The 19,340-nt window shown below is 44.2% G+C and overlaps 1 protein-coding gene across 6 annotated transcripts in view; it reads left to right on the top strand.

Moving 5' to 3' along the window:
* Positions 1-19,340, top strand: part of GDPD5 (glycerophosphodiester phosphodiesterase domain containing 5) — a 172,615-nt gene that overhangs the window by 134,236 nt on the left and 19,039 nt on the right. For all 6 annotated transcript variants that reach the window (XM_086739757.1, XM_086739759.1, XM_086739762.1 and 3 more), the window contains 5 exons: positions 1,881-1,979; positions 3,803-3,896; positions 8,337-8,482; positions 15,818-15,900; positions 19,174-19,324. In XM_086739757.1, coding sequence (XP_086595883.1) covers positions 1,881-1,979; positions 3,803-3,896; positions 8,337-8,482; positions 15,818-15,900; positions 19,174-19,324 — 573 coding nt within the window. The remainder of the gene's footprint in view (positions 1-1,880; positions 1,980-3,802; positions 3,897-8,336; positions 8,483-15,817; positions 15,901-19,173; positions 19,325-19,340) is intronic.

Here is a 19,340-nt window from a genome sequence, read left to right as displayed (position 1 = left end):
AATAAATCAGAACTGATGGCAGAAGAAAATGATGAAATGGAGATACGCTTGTGGTCGGACACCTCTGTGCTGCACAGGGCAGCACCATCAAGGGGAATTAGGGCTGCACGGAAGAAATCTAGTTGGCAAAGTCATCTGTTGCTGTTGAGCTGGGAGTTCAGCTTTGGGGGATATAAAACGGAGTAGATTCAATCAGGATTGTGTGCTGGTGTCACGCTCTGGCAGGCATCCCAGAGGTCTGACCGCAGGATGGGGGAGCAGAGCAGAATGACTACTGCGTGCATGGCAAAGTGCAGTTGTCCACATGCATTGCGCTGAGCTTTATTGATTGGGAGCCCTTAATGAGGGAATATCTTGAAATAGTGTGGCTTGCCATTCTAGGTAGCTGGGAGGTATCTTTTAAATAGAAAGTTAATCCCATCCTTCCTTAGATGTGCAGAAATGGGTTGGTTAGAGTTAACAGGTGGTTTGAAGTGGCTTGGAGATCCTCTTTGACCTGGGGCAGCTGGATTTCTTGGCCCCTTCTGCTACCCATGTGCTTTGTTCATGTTCCCCAAAAGTTGAAGGCTCCCACAGACGCCTCTCATGCTGTTGGCAGGTCTGTGGGCAGCCAGGAGAGGAACAGCAGATGGGAACCAAGGGCTAAACTACAAAGAGAAATTGTGTCCTTATCTACAAAAGTGATTTATCTAAATGTTAGGAATGTGAGGGTTTTTATTTGCTTGTCTAAGGTATTATGTAAATCCAAAACCAGTCTAGAGATGTCCTGTGCCTCCTAGATGTTCACTGTTATGAATCAGTTGGCCTTTTCTGCCCAGCTGTCCCACGCAGATTTCAGATCTAGACAGTACGTGAAATCGAGGCATAGAGCAGCAGCATCCTTTTAATCCAGCGAGCATGTGGTACCGCAGAGTCTGAGATACCAGACAGAGAGGTGGAGGATGGTGAACTATTTTTTGACAGACAGCCCAGATTTTAGATCTTTACAGCTGGAGTTATTTCTATGGCAGTTTCTGATGGTTTGAACTTTTTACCTTCAAAATGGAGGTGATATTTTTCTTTTGACTGCTCTGCTCAGGTTCTGAGTGCTTCCCTGTGGAGGGAGAGGGAGGCTGGGAGAAGCAGCTGAGGGACTGGGTCTTGTTCTGCAGTCTCAGTTCAGCCACTGTCATCCAGAGCCTCTTCTCAAGTTCCAATCTGTTATAACTGCTCTGTCAACATGGCTTGGATGCTGACTGCACAGTTGTTGCCATTTCAGACCTGGGTGAAGTCAAATCCATGCACAAAGTTGTGCTGAACCATCTCTGAGATGATTGCGTAGTGCTGGGGGTGCACAGCCTTACTTGCACATGTGTTCACACTTCACTGAGAAGTGCAATGTTTGTTGTCTGTTGGGTGTTCAAGTTTTATCCTTGAAGAGAAGCACTGGAGAGTCAAATTGAGTGAAGTCCTCCAACTTCCCATAGCACTGGTGCATCACAGGCTGTGGCTGCGGGGCCAGAAGAATCCAGGATGATCTCCTGAGGTTGCCTGACAGAACCCAATCTGTATTTAAGTTGTTTCTGATCCAGTGCGTTGGCAGGACAGGTCACCTGATCTTTCCATCCCATTGTCCACTGTGTGAAGAAAGTGAGAGACGATCCATGAGATGTGCCCTCCTGGGACTATTTAGCCCACTGCTGTATCTCCAGTAGTGGAAAAGGGGAGGTTGTGCTGGGACAGCACACAAGCCCGACCTCTTTTCTTGTGGATCCTAAGGCTAGTTGGTTTAGGCCATTTATTACGTACAGAAGTTTTTCCTCTCCGTTTCCCGGTCTGTAAAACTGCTATGATAATGAGACAAAGGCTCCCGTATGTAAATGCTCTCATATTTGCTGCAGATTGGCCTGATGACCACCTTGATAACTACCGTGGTGACCATGTCATCGATAGCACAGCTTTGGGACGACGAATGGGAGATGGTATTTATTTCACTGCAAGTAAGTTGTCTGCAAGGACGGTTCTCTGCGGGGTTAAAGGGGCCAGTGCAGCTATGTGTCATGGATTTTGTGTCTTCCTGCTGTGTAAACCTTGACTTGATGTTTGTCACCCCTAATATTGAAATCTCGGCAATGAGAAAAGTCACAGCAAAACTACCATGGAATCCTCAAGGCTGTCATACCACTTTGTCTCCATCTCCTTGGCTCTTTTCTTTAAACTTAATCTAGGGTGTGGCTGCAGAGTTAGAAGTGGGAAATACTGAAGCCTGATGTGACTCAGAGTTGCCGGAGGGACAGGGCATATTCCTCTTGGTCTGGCTAGCAGTGGTCTTGACCCTGGTGTCGTGGCCTGGAGCATCACGCTTTTCCCAGTCCCATGGGAGAGAGTACTCTGGGTTTGTTTTTACATTGCACATTAAATTTATATATATATCTGAAAAAGAATGCAGCTTTTCTGATCCAGTCCTGCTTAAAGAAAGACTTGTGGTATGCTGCAGGGCTATAGATGAGTTAGAGGAAAATAGTTACAAACTGTTAATTTCACGATAAACCTGCTCCCTATTCATTTTTTTTTCTCCTTCCTCAAAAAGGGGTCCAAAAAATATTTTGCTCATGAAAGGCCTGAGAGGTTTTTACTGGTGTGTATTTGGGAGCATGCAAATATATGCAAATACAGGGAGGAAAAATAGCATTCACACAAATGACTAACATTTCTCAGAAGTGCTTCCCTTTTCTTGTGTGGTTTTTTTTTTGTTGTTTTGGGTTGGTTTTTTTTTTTGTTTTTTTTTGTTTTTTTTAAATTTAGGCAGGCAGTTGGAGAACAGAAGCATGACTCAGAGGATCCATCTCAAACTTTCTCTCTTGGCAATGCAGCATGGTGATACAGTCCAGTGTGTTCATAGAATCACGGAATGGTTAGGGTTGGAAGGGACCTTCAAAGCCCACCCAGCCCAACCCCCCTGCCAGGAGCAGGGACATCTCCAACCACATCAGGTTGCTCACAGCCCCAGCCAACCTGGCCTGGAATGTTTCCAGGGATGGGGCATCCAACACCTCTCTGGGCAAGTTGTGCCAGTATTTCACTACTCTCACCATAAAAAAATGTCTTCTTTATAAAAAGTCTGAATCTCCCCTCTTTTACTTTGAAACCATTACCCCTTGTCATATTGCTGCAGGCCTAACCCATCTGCAGGACCTTGCACTTGGCCTTGTTGGACCTCATGGCCTCAGGTTCACCTGGGCCCACTTCTTGGGCTTGTCCTGGTCTCTCTGAATGGCATCTCGTCCCTCAAGTGCGTCAACTGCACCATTCAACTTGGTGTCATTTGCAAATTTGCACTCAATCCCACTGTGCATGTCATTGATGAAGATGTTAAACAGTACTGGTCCCAGTACAGTCCCCTGAGGGACATCACTCTTCACTGATCTCCATCTGGACATAGAGGTGTTGACCAGTGTTCAACTGGACTACAAGACATTTTAGACTTGATGGCACCAAGAGCCTTACTTGCGTTTGTGTGGTGTTTAAGGAGGCCTTTTCCAAATATTTGTGTTACTGCATGGGCTCTTCGTTAAGAAGGGAGTTAGAGCTTTCCTGCTTTACCTTCATAGTGGCCTGCGTGCCAAGGGCAATGGTAAGATTTGGAAGAAGAAATGGTCAAAACATTTGTTTTGTAGGAATGATGTAGGACCTGATGTAGGAATGGTGCAAAATCCAACTGGAAATGGAACTGTCTGATGCCCTGTGGAGCCTGTCAGGATCAATGAATTTGCAAGGCACTGGGATGTTTGTAATATTTTTCCCTCCTTTTCTTGTCCTGCAGGCCACAGCCCCTTTCTTGCACATAGGAGCACTTGCAGCGGTCACAGCCCTGTCGTGGTTGGTAGCGGGGCAGTTTGCACGAACGGAGAAAGCCAGTAAGTACCACTGGTGTCCTTGCGTGGTGGTCTGGGGCTGGTGGCTAGCTGTTGGGGTGTTGGGTTCAGTACGAGTCAGCAGTGTTCCCTTGCCTCCAAGAGGGCAAACCACATCTTGGGGAGCATTAAATGGAATGTAACCCGCCGGTCAAAAGAGGTGATAATCCCACTGGTATTCAATGTTGATGTGGCCTTACTTTGAATATTGTGTGCAGTTCTGGGCGCTGGGGATGTGAAGGTCCTCGAATGCATCCAGAGGAGGGCAGCAAAGATGGTGAAAGAACTGGAAGACGTGTCCTATGAGGAGTGGCTAAGGACTCTGGTCTTGTGTACTATGGAGAAAAGGAGGCTGAGAGGTGACCTCATTGCTCTCTACAGTTTCCTGAGGAGTTGGAGAGGGAGGTGCTGAGTCCTTCTCTCCAGTGATAGGCTGTGTGGGAATGGTTCAAAGCTGCGCCGGGGAGGTTTAAACTGGACATTAGGAGGCCTTTCTTTACCAAGAGAGTGGTCAAACACTGGAACAAGCTTCCTTGGGTCGATGCCGCAGGCCTGTCAGTGTTTAAGAGGCATTTGGACAATGCCCATAATAACAAGTTTTAACTTTTGGTCAGCTCTGAACTGGTCATGCAGTTGGACTAGGTGGTCATGCAGTTGGACTAGGTGGTCATTGTAGGTACCATCCAACTGACATAGCCTATATTCTATCTCATAAGCACCTCTTGCTGCTCTGCAACCTCACCTGCATTTCTTGCTTTTGAAAGCCTTAATGGACTTGTGCTTGTGGTACGGTAGAACTCAGCTCAGTAGAGAGCTGGTCTCTGATGGTTAGGTGCTTCCTAAATGCATGTTGAGACACGGTCAAAGATCTAAGGGAGTAGAATGGCAAAGGACACGCTAAACCCAGCTCTTTTATTTGATGGTCCTGTCTACTGAAATAAGGTTTTTCATGCACCTCCTTTGCCCCACCTCTTTGCTGAGGGCCTCTCCCAAGCCTAGGCTCTTCCTTCAAGTTTTCTTGTGAAATAATTTGATCCTTCTGTGCCCTCAGAAGTGTTTTCCTTCAGGGCATCCATGGATGTTCTCAGACATTTGTGCCAGCTCCAGAAAAAATATTTTAATTGGTATTTAACCTGCAGCAAAACACAAGCCCTGGAACGATTTGGCAGCGCTTGCGGAAGACTTCCAAGAAGTGGGAGTTAAGAATGAGGAAACAGTGTCTGAAGATGGAAAGATTTTGATATCCAGAGAGAGCTTTCAAAGAAATAATTTCTCTGCCTTAATTTATAAATATGCCAATAAAGCTGTACCTGGTTCTTCTTAAATATGTCCTAGCATGTAATTAGGCTGCCAGTTGAGGGAGGATTTGTGGTTACGCCTAGAGCAGAGACTGTATGTGCTACTTCTGAATTCCTCAGTTTTTGTCTTGCAGCTGAGTTTTTTGAAAATTACTTTTCTTTTCTTTGTGTTTTTTTTTTTTTTTAATAAGCCAGGAAGGTGTTTTCTTTCTCCTTTTCTGCTCCTGGGGTTTTTTTTTTTTGTTTTTTGTTTTCTTTTTTTTTTTTTTTGTTTGGTTTGGTTTTTTTGTTTTGGTTTGTTTTTTTTGTTGTTTGGTGGTTTTTTGTTTTTGGTGGCTTTTTTTGGTGGTTTTTTGGTTTTTTTTTTTTTTTTTTTTTTAGGAAAAACATTAATATTTTCTGTACCATCGGATCTTAAAGTTGTTTCAGGGTAATTTTACTTGTGAAAGTTATCTCACTTGGAGGACTTCACAGGCTTTTTGTGCAGATGTGCTTGACATGATGGTGTTAAAAATGGAAGAGAAGGACTGGAACCTCTGTGAGAAACTACAGTCACTTGTAATGGGAAAAGATGATTTCACTCACTAATGACTTTTTAAAAAATAACTGGTGCAGCTGTAGTCATTGGTGCAACAGTCTGTTCTTGTTGTTTGAGACGTGACAATTTCCAGCAACTGGCTTTTCTCTGCACAAATTTACACTTTTTTTTTTTTTGTTCTGTCTATGTTACTTTTTTTTTTTACCCTGGAGAATAGATGTTTCTTGAATGGCTCCAGAGTTTTAAAAGATCGTAGCCTGTTTTCACAGCTTGCTTCTGAGGTCAGGTAGAAAACACTGAACTCAAAGCAGCCCTGGAAGCGTTGAGTAGCAAAAGGACATGTGAGGAACATGCTCTTCTAGGAGCCTAAACAAGGCTGGAGTGGTCAGGAAGAGCAGGAGGAATGCAGAAGGAAGGCTTGCATCTAAACGTTGTTGGTAGTGGTGTCATTTTGTAGAAAGTGGAAGATTTATCTGTCCTACTTGCTTGGCTTGGGTGGTCACCAGGAGGCCTCCTTCTATACAGACCATCCAACCTCAAATTGAATAGTATGTGCTTTGCTTGTGTTTTGTTTAACTTTTTTTTTTCTTTTTTATGGTCTCAGCTGTCACATATGACATGACAGGCTGAGAGAGTTGGAGCTGTTCAGCCTGGAGAAGAGGAGGCTCCAGGGAGACCTGAGAGCGACTCCCAGTGCCTAAAGGGGGCTGCAGGAAAGATGGGGAGAGACTCTTCAGCAGGGCCTGCTGGGACAGGACGAGGGGTGATGGTTTTAAAATAGAGGCAGGCAGATTCAGATTGGATATTAGGAAAAAATTCTTTTGCAATGAGGGTGGTGGAACAGTGGCCCAGGCTGCCCAGAGAGGTGGTGGATGCCCCATCCCTGGAAACATTCCAGGTCAGGTTGGCCGGGGCTCTGAGCAACCTGATGTGGTTGGAGATGTCCCTGCTCTTTGCAGGGGAGTTGGAATGGATGGCCTTCAAAGGTCCCTTCCCGCCCTAACCATTCTGTGATTCTATATCCATGGCTGGGTGAGGTGGTCTGCTGTATTTTAACATGATCTGTGACCTGTACTGGGGCATCCTTTCCCTGCGGGTGCACTCCAGTGATCAAAATATTTTGAAGCCCGTGCATTTCACATGGTACTTGCCTTTAGCCTGAATCTGAGCTGTTTAATCCCAAAACTGCAGTACCGTGAATGGTACTGGATTCTTTGCACAGCCTGAGACTTTGCTGACAATTAGGCTTAATTTCAAAGCCTGGTTGATGTGTGCTGTTCCTGGGGTGAGCAAGAATTGGGTCAGGATCATGTCCTGTGTCCATCTGGAGCTTTTGATGCTGGAAACACACAATTCCAGGGCACCATACCTTTATGGTGCGGGACACAGTATGAACTCACTTAGCAAGATGCCATTTGGTTCCTTGAATGCTCTGTGAATGATTGACATCTTCCTGAGAGGAGGAAAAATTACATGGCCAAGTTACTGATGTTACTTTCTGGCTTGTAGGAACATGTTTGAATGAGGCTATTAGATGCTGGAAGCAAAAAGCAGTTTATGTGTGAAACCAGATCAGTTGTGGTCAGGACCAGAGCTGGGCTGTTCTGTCCTTCCCCTAAAAAAAAAAGCCTTTTCCATCTTGCATCCATGGCAAATATTTGTTTTAAAGGGTTTTTTTTGGAGGTTGTCCCTTGATTTCCAAAGCCTGAATGAGTTTGAAAAATAAATAATAATAATATTAAAAAAGAAGTCTTATCCTTTAATGTCTGTGGTTTCAAGTGACTCCAAATAGCTCTGGAGTTCAAAGGTGCCTGCTGTTCTTCATAAGGAATACGTGTCTGTCGGGAACAAGGGGTGTTTCTGTTGCGCTGTCAGCACCTTCGAAAGATTCCCAGAGTCTCTGGGCTTTGTGAGGAGTCATCTGGCCCCAAGGGCTGCAGCCAGCACCGTCTTTGCTGTGTTTGCTTGTTCTGTAATATCGCTGCTTGCAGAGACCCCGGGGAGTTGCAGCACTATCGCAACCCAAGGATTTATTTAAATGTGTCCAACTTAATCAGTAAAATATTATTGCAAATTAACTCGGTTCTAGGTGGCACAGATTTTCACATAGAAACAGTTGAAGTGGTGATACCCTGGCTGGAATGGGTGGTGTTGGTGAACCACTGGTGTAAACACAAGTGATGTAAACCCAAGTGATATTAAATGCACCGACGTGGTGCCGTGACTTATTTGTAGATATATTTAACTGGTGATCTATTTCTGCTGTCAGGCGGGACACAATTTGGTGCTGTCCCACCCAAAGGGCTGGAAATCAGAAGTGTTTTGGGCTACATTGCTGGGACTTCAAGAAATTAATTTAACTTTTTGTTTCCACAACACAAAACGAAGTTAAAACCTCCCTCGGGACTTGATCAGCTCAGATATATTTTTTTTTAAAATAGAATATGTTTTTCCCTAAACACAGAGCTCTGCTATTGTAATAGGGGCAATGGCTATAGACCAGTCTCTCCTCTGGAGGAAGATGAAGGTGTCTTGACTTTGCTCCTGTGGTGTGAGGAGATCAGGTCCAACATTTTCACCGGCTCTTTTTTTCTCTTTCCACCTCAGCTTCTCAGATGCTGATGTTCACTGCATACCTCGCAGTTGTAGTTGCACTTTACCTCGTCCCCCTCACCATCTCATCCCCTTGCATAATGGAGAAGAAGGCTCTGGGACCAAAGCCAGCCATTATAGGTCACCGCGGAGCACCGATGGTGAGTAGTCTCACTTAATTAGTACTGTGTTGACAGACTCTTCTGCCTGTGTAAAGGATGGTACCGGATCTGATGGTCTCCAGGCTGCCCTCCAGAGAATATATATGACAAATGGAACTTTGAGGCACCCCTCTTGGCTAGAATTACCGTGGTGGTAAATCAGTACGTGAACTCGGAGTCAAGTCACGCCCCAGATGTTCTGGATGCCTTACAAACAAAAGGGCAATCCTTGCCTTGCTCAGAGTGGTACGTGCCATTACGTTTTTCTGGCTGGTAGATCTGCTGTTTTTTGCTCTCCAGGCTTGGCCCTTGAGCTGCAGCAGTAGAAGTTTGTGATTTTTTTTTTTTTTTTTTTTTAAAAGAGGCTTCAGGCTCGGTCTTCATGCCCTTTGCAGGATCTCACCAGCAGTCGTTCAGCTCAACTCCCAGCAAGATTGCCTTGAGTGTTTAGCAATCTGGAAAAACAAACAAGCTGTGCTTGACCCTACATGACTGCATGGTGCTCTTGCATTGCAGATCATCATGAGACTGGGTGAGGTGCTGAAACATTCCTGTCATCTGCCTCTGAGTAGACCTTGAAATCATAATCAGATAGTCCTTTTTTCTCCAAGGTTTCTGGACATGTCCAGGCTAAAGATGGAGCATGTTGGCTTTGGCACAGCCGTGCTCTTGGATAATGCTGTCTTGTGGAGTTTGGACATACTGGTCCGGATCTCTAGTTTGGGTGCTTCTGTCCCTAGGTCTGTTTGGATGGTTGCACCTCCATCTCTCTGCAGGTTGATTGACTTCAGATAAGATAGCATACTGCAGTGTAGGCACTGGCCTTGCAATTTTTTTGAAAAAAATTTTATTTTATTTTTTTTTTTTTTAAGGCATCCAACTAACTTTTTTTGCTGACATTCAAAGCAGAAGAAATATTTGTATAGGCTGTCAGAACCTATTTGGCAGGCTGGAGCATGCTTGAGCACCTCTCCAAGTCCAAGAGTGTGCACTAGGAGTTTGCTAGGTGAGATAAACACCTGTCATGACACAGGAGTATTTTATTTTAGTTCTCTTTGTTTTTAATTATTTCTTTCTTTAAGCAGTCCCCTGAAATGCCATCTTAATTTGCATCACTCTTTTAACTGTATTGGCTCTGTGGGTGGTGGAATGAAGTTCTGGGCATGATAAATGCTTTTTCCTGTCCTGCTGAGTTTGTACTAACCGTGAAGGCCAGAAGAAGCCAAGTGAGAATCTGTTCTCTGCATGCTTTCTGCGTAGCTGGAAATAACAAAATCTGTTAGGAGATTTTCTTCCTGTGGTGTTTCCAGGCCTGTGTGCCACCCATAGCCTTCTAAAGAAACTAAACAGCAGACAAAATTTCTGCCCTACAGATTGAACTAGTTCACATAAACCTTATCTGGAGCAAGAATCCCAGCAGAGACTTGGTCATAGAATCACAGGATAGTTAGGGTTGGAAGAGACCTTCAAAGGTCATCCAATCCTTAATTGCTCTCAGGGTTTGCCTGTTGGGTTATTGCTTAGGAATGCTTTGCCTCTGTAGGGATGCTCCCAAGAAACTTCCAGCAAATATGGCCGTGCACATGTGGAGTTGTTTGGTTTTGGTTTTTGTTTTTTATTTTTGACATCTGAAGGTGAAGCCTCCAATACGTGTTGATGTTCTCACAGAGATGCTTTTTCATAATTTAATGATGTTTCGTCATCTTGTGGTGCCAGTTATTGATGGAAGCAATAATGAAGACTTCTGTTTGGGGTTGTGGCTTATTTTGAGAGTTTTCAGCTAAGGAAAAACTGTTGATTTTTCTTTCTGTTTGGGGATTTTTGTTATCTACATGTTTTTGAGAGCCTTTATTCAATTTTTTTTTCACAATTTTCACAATCACAATTAGCATCTCCTGTCAGACCAGGAGAAACACTTCACTGAAATAAATCTACGTAAGGTTAGGTAGTCTTTGATTAAATCAAGCTTCAGGTTTTTTTTTGTGTGCAGTATGACAGTAATGAGGTCTTATCTCCTGTCTCTAGTTATTAAATCCTTAATGGCTTTTTGCTTATGAGTTTATCCCGTTGTCCAAGGCAATACTTTTATTTTTTTCTTTGTTGTGCACCTTTTCACTTCCTTTCAGTCTAGTTGAGCTGTTTTCAGAAATGCTAGACATGGATGCTCTCTAAAATACCTTGAATTCCTGGGGATTAAAGATACATTTTTATTTTATGTTTTAAACAGTAATGTTATTGCCTGATAGTGACCTGGCATAATGGGACCCTAACGCTGAAATCCAACACATTGGCAGATCTCACACTAAGTCCCATACAGGGAACTTCCAAAGGGAATCTTTCTCCAGGAAGGAAAATTCCATTCTTAATCCAATTATTGTCTAATCAAGACATTAGTACCGGAAAGGAGAGATAAGGGAGGGAAAATGAAAAAAAAAAAAAAAAATTAAAATGATGCTCATGTTTCCAAAAGGGTGAGAAAATATCCTTAAAGCTTGTCAATTAAGCAAAGATCAAACTCTTTAGTGCAGCTCAGCACACAATCATAGAATCTTTAAGGTTGGAAGAGACCTCCAAGATCATAAAGTCCAACCGGCAACCCAACACCACCACGTCCACTAAGCCATGTCCTGGAGTGCCATGTCTACACGTTCCTTGAGCACCTCCAGGGATGGGGACTCCACCACTTCCTTGGGCAGTCTGTTCCAGTGCCCGACCACTCTGTTAGTAAAGAATTGTTTCCTGATATCCAACCTAAACCTCCGCTGGCACAACTTGAGGCTACTTCCTCTCGTCCTATTACTAGTTACTTGGGAGAAGAGACCAACACCCACCTCCCTACGCCTTCCTTTCAGGCAGTCATAGAGAGCGATGAGGTCTCCTTTCAGCCTTCTCTTCTCCAGACTGAACAACCCTAGTTCCCTCAGCTGCTCCTCATCACACTGGTGCTCCAGACCCCTCACCAGCTGTGTTGCCCTTCTCTGGATGTGCTCCAGCAACTCAAGGTCCTTCTTGTGCTGAGGGGCCCAACACTGCACACAGCATTCAAGGTGCTGCCTCGCCAGCGCCGAGTACAGGGCCACCATCACTGCCCTGCTCCTGCTGGCCCCACTGGTCCTGATACAAGCCAGGATGCTGTTGGCGTTCTTGGCCACCTGGGCACACTGCTGGCTCATGTTCAGCCGGCTGTCTAACAGCCACAGTTCTTCTGTGCAAGCTTCCTTCTTTAGCCTCCCCAACATGCCAATGATGTGTTAATTTCTATTTTTTTTTTTTTTAAAGGCCTGGCAAGGTGGCTAATTAGGGGAAAAATACAGCATAGCAACATCCAACCGTAGCAAGGCTGTGCTGCTCTAACTAGCATGCTTTCATAATCTTCGTTAAGGAAGGTCCAAAGCTCTTGACTCTGCTTGAAAGCATTTATAATTGTATTTTAAGCACAAAAAAACCCAGTCAAAATGAGTTCATTCATGGGTAATTTTCTAGAAAATGCTTGCTGTATCTCTGTAGTAGGAAGAAATGAATAGTAGCTTGATTTTTGCAAGGGATGAGCCTATCAAACCAAGTGTGAAGAGAAGGAACAGCTTCTACACAGAGTCTGTCTAGCTTTCAGTGGACATTGGCATGGTTTGTATAGGACAGAGGTTTTGGAGTGAGATCATTGCTTTGTGCCCCAGGGCTGGCTTCACTTCAGCACTTGATTTCTTAAGAAATTGGTTGTGTCCTGTTGCACCGCATTGCTGCAAACTTGGATTTAGGTTTTAGTCATAATGTGCCTGAATATATTGTATCAAGGAGGAAGCTCGTAGAAGAAACTGGAGGGAGACAGAGAGAAATACAAGCAGAAAGACTATGCATTTATTTAGTTATTGCAGTTTTGCTGTAAAATATTTTTAAAAAACCCACAACACTAACCTAAAGAAGTAAATGTCTCACTTGGGTGCATCTCTGCCCTACACGTGCTGAATTTGGGGTTTCAGCTCCCTTTTTCCTGAGGGAGACAGACACAGGCTGGGATGATGGAAATATCTGTTACTGAGATTCACCCTTTTCACAAAAAAACTCGCATTCTAAGGGAGATGAACTCCTGGTGCAGAGAGATCCCATGTCTAAAGTAGTGCTAGAGGAACCTCTGGGAATAGGCAGCACCTGATTTTAGGGGACAGGGTTAAAGCTTTCCTGGCTTTCTGGTTGACCTTTATTGGACTATGTCATTGGTATGAGTGGCTTGCTCAGTCCCCTCAAGGCTAGGATTGACCGAGAGGTTTAGAAACCGAGGAGGACAGCTTTCTGCATTGATGATGGACTCATCTGGAGATGCAATTATTTATATCAGGGTGACTGGCTCTGGCCAGGTTAGGAGCTTACCCGCCACATGCTCACAAGAAGATGACGTCTTTGCCTGGAAGGCTTATAATCTACTTTTCCAAAGCTTCTGACATCAACCTGTCAAGTAATAGCATTGTGGTGTTATTGAGACTGCCCAGCACAAGCCACCGTGGGGAATGGTGTTATGGAGAGCACTTCTGCTGACGTCTGTGCTGTTTGCTGGTTCAGAGCAGCTAGAGATGCTCATCCATCTGTGATGCTCTTCAAGAGGTTGCTCTTCACTTCTAGTGGTGTTGTGATGACGATTATATTACAGTTCCTGAGTGTGTATTTGGATGGCCAGACCTTAAGTCCTTAGAACGATTTTAAAATGCTGCTTCCTCTGCACAGCTGCTGTTTTCAGCACAGATCTGGCCAGGGTTTTGTAAGTTTATTTAACTTGTGTTTGGGTCAAGTTCCTGGGGAAGGAATGGATGTCTCATATCTGAGCAGCTGCCTGCAGCCCTGGTGGGGTCCAGTTAAGTTTTGCCCTTCTTGAAGGGTGAATCGTGGTCTACAGGCTCTGTAGGGGCTAGAGATGCAGCAGGAGTGGAATAGTCCACTCCTGGGACTGGGATCATCTCTCCACAGTGTGAGGCTCAGTGGCGTCTGAGCACTGAAGATGGGACATAGTGTGCTGAGTTTAAAAAAATCAATGAAAATATCAGTTTTTAGTTCACTGTAACCTGTATTTTAGCACTGCCTCTAAGATGCATGAACATCTTTACTGTCTGAGAAGACCTTGGTCACGCTGGTCCACCTCTGCAGAGGTGGAATACTGTTGTAGCTGCGCTTGTTTGCCATCATTAGCCCTTACTCATGCAATAGGAGCTCTTCATTGTGTAGGTGGGTAACAGTAGTGTAATCCTACCTGTGTCGTCAGCTTTTACGTTGATTGCTTGGTGAAGATATTCCAGCCTGCCCTTTCCAGTCCCCCTTAGCCTGAAAGATTGTTTATAACTCAACACACTTTGCTTTTCTATTCCTTGTATGTCTGCATCCTTGGTAAGACTGCTTATACGGGCGTGAGTTCAGTTCCTGCTTGATGTGATGTCACATCTTGAGTTGGGACTTGCATTGCATCCACCCAGCAACCCTTCCTGACTTAGGCTGGTGGTCTTGCATCACCCTTTGGTTTCTCTAGTTCAACTGTCTCTAGTTTGAACTCTACACACTTTATTTCCTTGCGATTCTTGCAGTCTCCAAAAGCGAATACTGAGCATTACCCTGTAAAACAAAGACGATCGCCTTGCAGCGTTATCTTGGGGAAATTTGGGCTACTTCCCGGGAGGTAGGGGGGAACCCGAGATGCTGAAAGCATCCCAAGGAGATAGAGCAGGTCTGCCTGGATGAGATCTGTAGATCTTTATGTGGCTGCTGCTCCCTGCTGACAGCTCTGGGCATCGTGGATATATCGCAAAAAAAGCTCTTTCAACTCGACCTTGTGTGACCCAGCGCTGGGCTGTGCGAGAGGGTGTGATGGGGGCGTTGCCTCTGTCTTCTCCTTGACAAGTCAGACCTTGGGAGTTTTTGAAGGAAAATAACGTGCCTCTGTGTTGCCTTTGAACAAAAAGAAAAATGATCTAGTATTGATGCGTGGCTTGACCCAGAGGAATTCAGTAGAGAGATACTGGAGCCATGTGAAGGTTGTTGCTGACGTTTGCTCTGATTGTGTTACCCCAAAGCTTTGCTGATCTGAGCATGTAAGGTCATCAGCTAATAAGAAAATAAATAATTCTCAGAGACACCTTAAACTCTTGAGCTATTTCTTGCATTTATTGTGCATGTTGCTTGCATGGTGCGTTTAGACCTTTGTTCTTAACTATTCCTTTTTCCAAACTCTGAGTAATTCTTGAAAATCATGGCTTGTGAATGCTCATTGTGTCGTGATGGAAACTTACCGATCCTGGTGGTGGCAGAGATGAGTGGAAAACCAGGATGTTACAGGTGCTCCAAACCTGAAAGTAAAATTGAAAAAAATAAAATTATTTTTAAAAATAGCTTTATTTTTATGTACTTATGTTTCAGTTCAGGAAATCTGCCAGGTTTTCTCTCTGTAGTTGTCTACTTTTTTTTTTTTCTGGTCTGCCGGTTGTTTGTGGACTGGTTATGCTGTACTGGTTTTGTAGAAAGAACAAGGTATTTGTCTTCACACTGTATTGTTTTTAAACAAACCCAAATTCTGTTACCATCTGCTCCATTCAACAGGAAGGAATATGAAATAAATTTGAATCCTTATCTGTGATAGCCATAAGGACAAACTTTCTAAGCTTATGGCTATATTTTTTTTAGTTGTTGTTAAAACTGAAACGTTTGTTATTAGAGAAATCAACTGATTTTTACACTGAGTAATAGATGCCTTTTTGAACTGAGTAGATGTGGAAATAAAATGTGTGCTTCAGAACCTGTGGTCTAGTTGTTTTCCGTTGTATGGATAATACCCTGGTTTATGGGCTTTATTCTGTCTATAGTGGCATTGTAAGTACCGTTTGCATAGAAAAGTAGGAGAATGAAGAACTGTTAAGGTGTGTTTTGGATAACTCTAGTTATAAGCTCTGGATGGAGAATTGGCATCACATGAACAGTCGCTTTCTGGGGATCTCCAGCAAGCCAGTGTTTGGGGGACCACACTGGTGGGTGAATCTATCGTACACTAATTTTGCACCTGACCACAAGCTGGCCAGGTTTCAACTGTTGCAGGCATGATAACTCTGCACTGAATTCTGTCCTGTGTGTGAAAGACCATCAATGGAGTTAAATGCTTTGGTCATCTTCAGGACTTCAGTAAGATGCAATTCTGCCTGGGGGATGCTGGTACTCCAGTGTAACTGACCAGTACAAAATCTGCAAAACAAGATTATTTTTGACTCCTTAAAGTCTCTAAACCTTTCTCCAAGCATCATCACTGACACTGCTTTGTAAACATTTCCACTTACTACTAGTCTCTCCTTGCTCTTTTTTCCCCAATAGTTGGCACCAGAAAACACTCTGATGTCCTTCCAGAAGGCAGTGGAACAGAAGATATATGGAGTCCAAGCTGATGTGGTACTGAGGTAAGCTAGTGTGCTAGTTGGTCTGAGATGTTCTCTGTGGATGGCCTAAATCATGCTGATGGGTCTTTCCTATCTGGTGCGTGTCTGCTTGTTACTGCCCTTTCCCATTGAAAAGAGCTCTCGTGGTGAACGTATCTGGTAATTTCTCGCTGTCTCCGCTTGCACAGATGCTACTTATTGTTCCACTGTGATGACGATTAAAGGTGAAACTGTCCAGGTGGGGGAACCTGGATACCTTTTTTATGAAGCTAATCTTCATTGGCAGGAAGACTGTAGCTAATCCTAGAGCTTGTTTTATTGCATTGGAACAGAACACCTGGTTTCTAGCCTGGCTTGAAGTCAACTGGCCTTGGGAGGACACAGAGCTGCTTAAATCTGACTTTTGTTGGGGTACCCGAGGTGCAGAGTGGAGATCCCAAGCTGACTTCATTGCACTACAAGTCTTCAGAAGGGTTTTTACAAGAATTTAGCAGCCCAGCAGTACGCACTTTCTCCTCCTCCCCTTCCCTCGCGTGTCACTAATGGTGGGAAGAGGTGGTGTTGACTGTCAGAAAGCCGTTCCTTGCAGGTAAATGTTGAGCTGAATTGACAAGGCCAATTTAGAGAGCATTTAGAGAGGGTTATTTCAAGAACTGTGCTTTGTTCCAAGAGTTTGATTCTTTAATATTCTTGTTCCTTTTCTGAACTGTCTTTTGCATGTTTTACGTAGATGTGCAAAACGGCAGAGGTGGCAGGAAGGGAACAGTAATGCCACACCTTGGTGATCCCTCAGTTTGTCTCAGTTCTGGTTATAAATACAAGAGACTCAAAGCTGATGTTTCCTGTTTCCCTGACTGTTTTGGAGGTTGGTGTTGATGGAAAGATACTTTTGCCCGGTGGAAGATGGGCTTTTGAAGTTTCTTAGGGTGCTTTTTGTATAACTGCTTGAGATTGAACAATATAGAAACTGTAGGAATTTCTTCCACCTAGAGAGCGGAAGTCATTGTAGAAGGATGAAAGATGAATTTGGATGTTGTGGTGGTTTTTTTTTTGGTGGTTTGTTTTTTGTTGGTTTTTTTTATTTTTTTTTTTTTTAAAAAAAAATCAGTTAAGTTCATTAACTGTTCTGAAGGGATGACTACTTGACTGTCCACACTCACAAGTGAGGACTCGGCTCATGCAGTGTCTGAATCGGTTGCTTCTGTTAGCACTGGCCGAGGGGAGAGGTGGCTTTTTGGGAGGAGGAGATCTGGAAAAGCTCCGGGAGCTTTCCATGTTGCCTCTCAGCAGCAATCCCAGAGGTCCACATCAAGCATCCATAGCTTAAACAATGCCCTTGATGGCCCAGTTATCTGAGGCCTTCTCTAGGAGACTCAGGTGTCTTTATAAACAGCAGACTCCATTGACCTTCCCACCAAAAACTGAGCTATTAATACAGCTGGCAGCAGCTTTGGGAAGGGTTTGCAGCACAACACCCGTTGCTGTCCTTATCCCTTTGAAAGATGCTTTTTGTGCCTGTGGTTTGATGGGTCCAGTCCACCTGGGATGTCCCCAGGTCATCCCTCCTGGGATGCTTCCATGTTCTTGTAGGCACATATCGGCCATGGGTGGGCTGCTTGGACATACTCAGACCTATCACAACTTGCTCCCTACCGCACACCCCAAACCGGGTGGCCCTGGTTGAAAAGCCAACTTTGCTTCAAGCAGCTGGAGCGCAGTATCACTGTGTATTCCTCTCTCATTTTCTACCTCCTCCCACATCTCTTCTTCTAAAGCTCTGATTTCTGTCTCTGAATTATTTTTTCAAACTTCTGCCTGCCAATACATTGTGGTTAGCCTTGGGTAGTGCTAGTGACGCCATAAGGGGAAGGATTAGACAGGAGGGAGTAAATATGAAGAGTCCCGTAGGATTTCCGCACTGTGGCTAAGGCTTAGCAGTTTCTGATGATGCTCTGCTATGAGATGTTAAAACTTGAGCTCCTATCTCCCTTAAACATTCCACACTCTTAATTCTGCAGTTGCTTAGCATTTTTTCTTTCTTTTTTTTTTTTGACTGTATTTATTAAAAACCCTTCTGATTGATTGCAGCAGCATGGTGTGCTGCTGAGCATGGTATTGCTGTGTCAGCGTGTTGCTTTGGGTTGCAGGGGGAAGTAGCTGGCACAGTGTGCGCTAGAAATAGCAAATAAGATGCCAGTGACCTTTGTCACGGGGGACTTCTGCAGGCACTGGTAAAGCTGAGGCAGCGTTTGCTCCATCATCTAAAATTTTGGTTTTTGTTTTCCCTCTAGCTCTGGGGGTGAATGCTCAGGGTTGGTTGTCTCCTAATTTAAATGCAGTTTATATTTTAACCCCATCTCCTTTCCAGACCTTACCTGAGTCTCCTGCTAGGAAGACTGGCTCCTTGATGTCATTATAATTAGGCTGTCTGTGCTGGATTTATCTTGATTTCTGAGTGCAGACAATTGTTCCCCTGCCCTTGATAGAAATCCTTACTGCCCCGTGTGGTGTTACCACTGACCTTGTCACAGAAAATTGGGTGGAAGAAAGTTTGAAGAGCTTTTTCCATTTCCCAGAACCATTGTTCTGCAATATGTAGGTGGCTTAAAGCCCACAGTGCATGCATTTGGGTGTTTAGTTTCATCTGAGAGGCGAGTTTTCTTTAAGATGCATGAACTTAGCAACTCGTGTGAGCATGGCTGTTTCCCGAAAGCAATTTTCCATTGAAAAGACAATTTCAGAGCAATTTTGGTAGCTTGGAGCCTTTGCATTTTGCTGAAAGCCCATGAACATTAAGTTCCCATATAGTCTGAGAGCCTTTGGAAATCTTACTCGTCATCTACTATTAACACTTTGAGAATAGTTTGTGTGTGTGTGTCTGTGCATACAGAGTATGGAAAACATCTGACATTATCTGGAGCTACAAACATTGCAGAAAGCTTTGGTTAGCCTGAGCATTCAGGGTGGGTGTTCTTGTCCAAGATACCAGTTTGGCACTCTAGACATTTTTTGAGGAGGGTAGTGAGGAGAAGGAAGGGAGGGAGGGACAGGGTTATGTCACCGTTTTTAATGACTGCAAACATGTAGCAGGTATCTAAGAGACTTTTTCCTCTGGGTACATCTCATTTCAGCTGGTTTTGGGGATGCTGGGGATGTGTTAAACTAGTTGAGATCTTCACAATGATTTTGATGTGAAGCCATGAGAGAGGCTGGAGTGGGAACAGGTATTTTTCTAGTACCATGTACGTGGTTGCACATCTCCATCTGTAATGGGGCCTCTGACTGTCTTTGCAGCTATGACGGAGTGCCATTTCTGATGCATGACAAGACACTCAGGAGAACAACAAACGTGGAGGAAATCTTTCCAGAGTGGGCCTACGAGCACTCCTCCATGTTCAACTGGACCGACCTGGAAAAACTCAATGCTGGAGAGTGGTTCCTACAGGTGTGTATGGCCACGG

The sequence above is a fragment of the Chlamydotis macqueenii genome, chromosome 1 (assembly GCF_036417535.1).
Source record: "Chlamydotis macqueenii isolate bChlMac1 chromosome 1, bChlMac1.mat, whole genome shotgun sequence".
In the NCBI taxonomy this organism is placed as follows: Eukaryota; Metazoa; Chordata; class Aves; order Otidiformes; family Otididae; genus Chlamydotis; species Chlamydotis macqueenii.
Note: the sequence above shows the minus strand (reverse complement) of the source record. Positions and strands in the feature narration are given on the sequence as shown.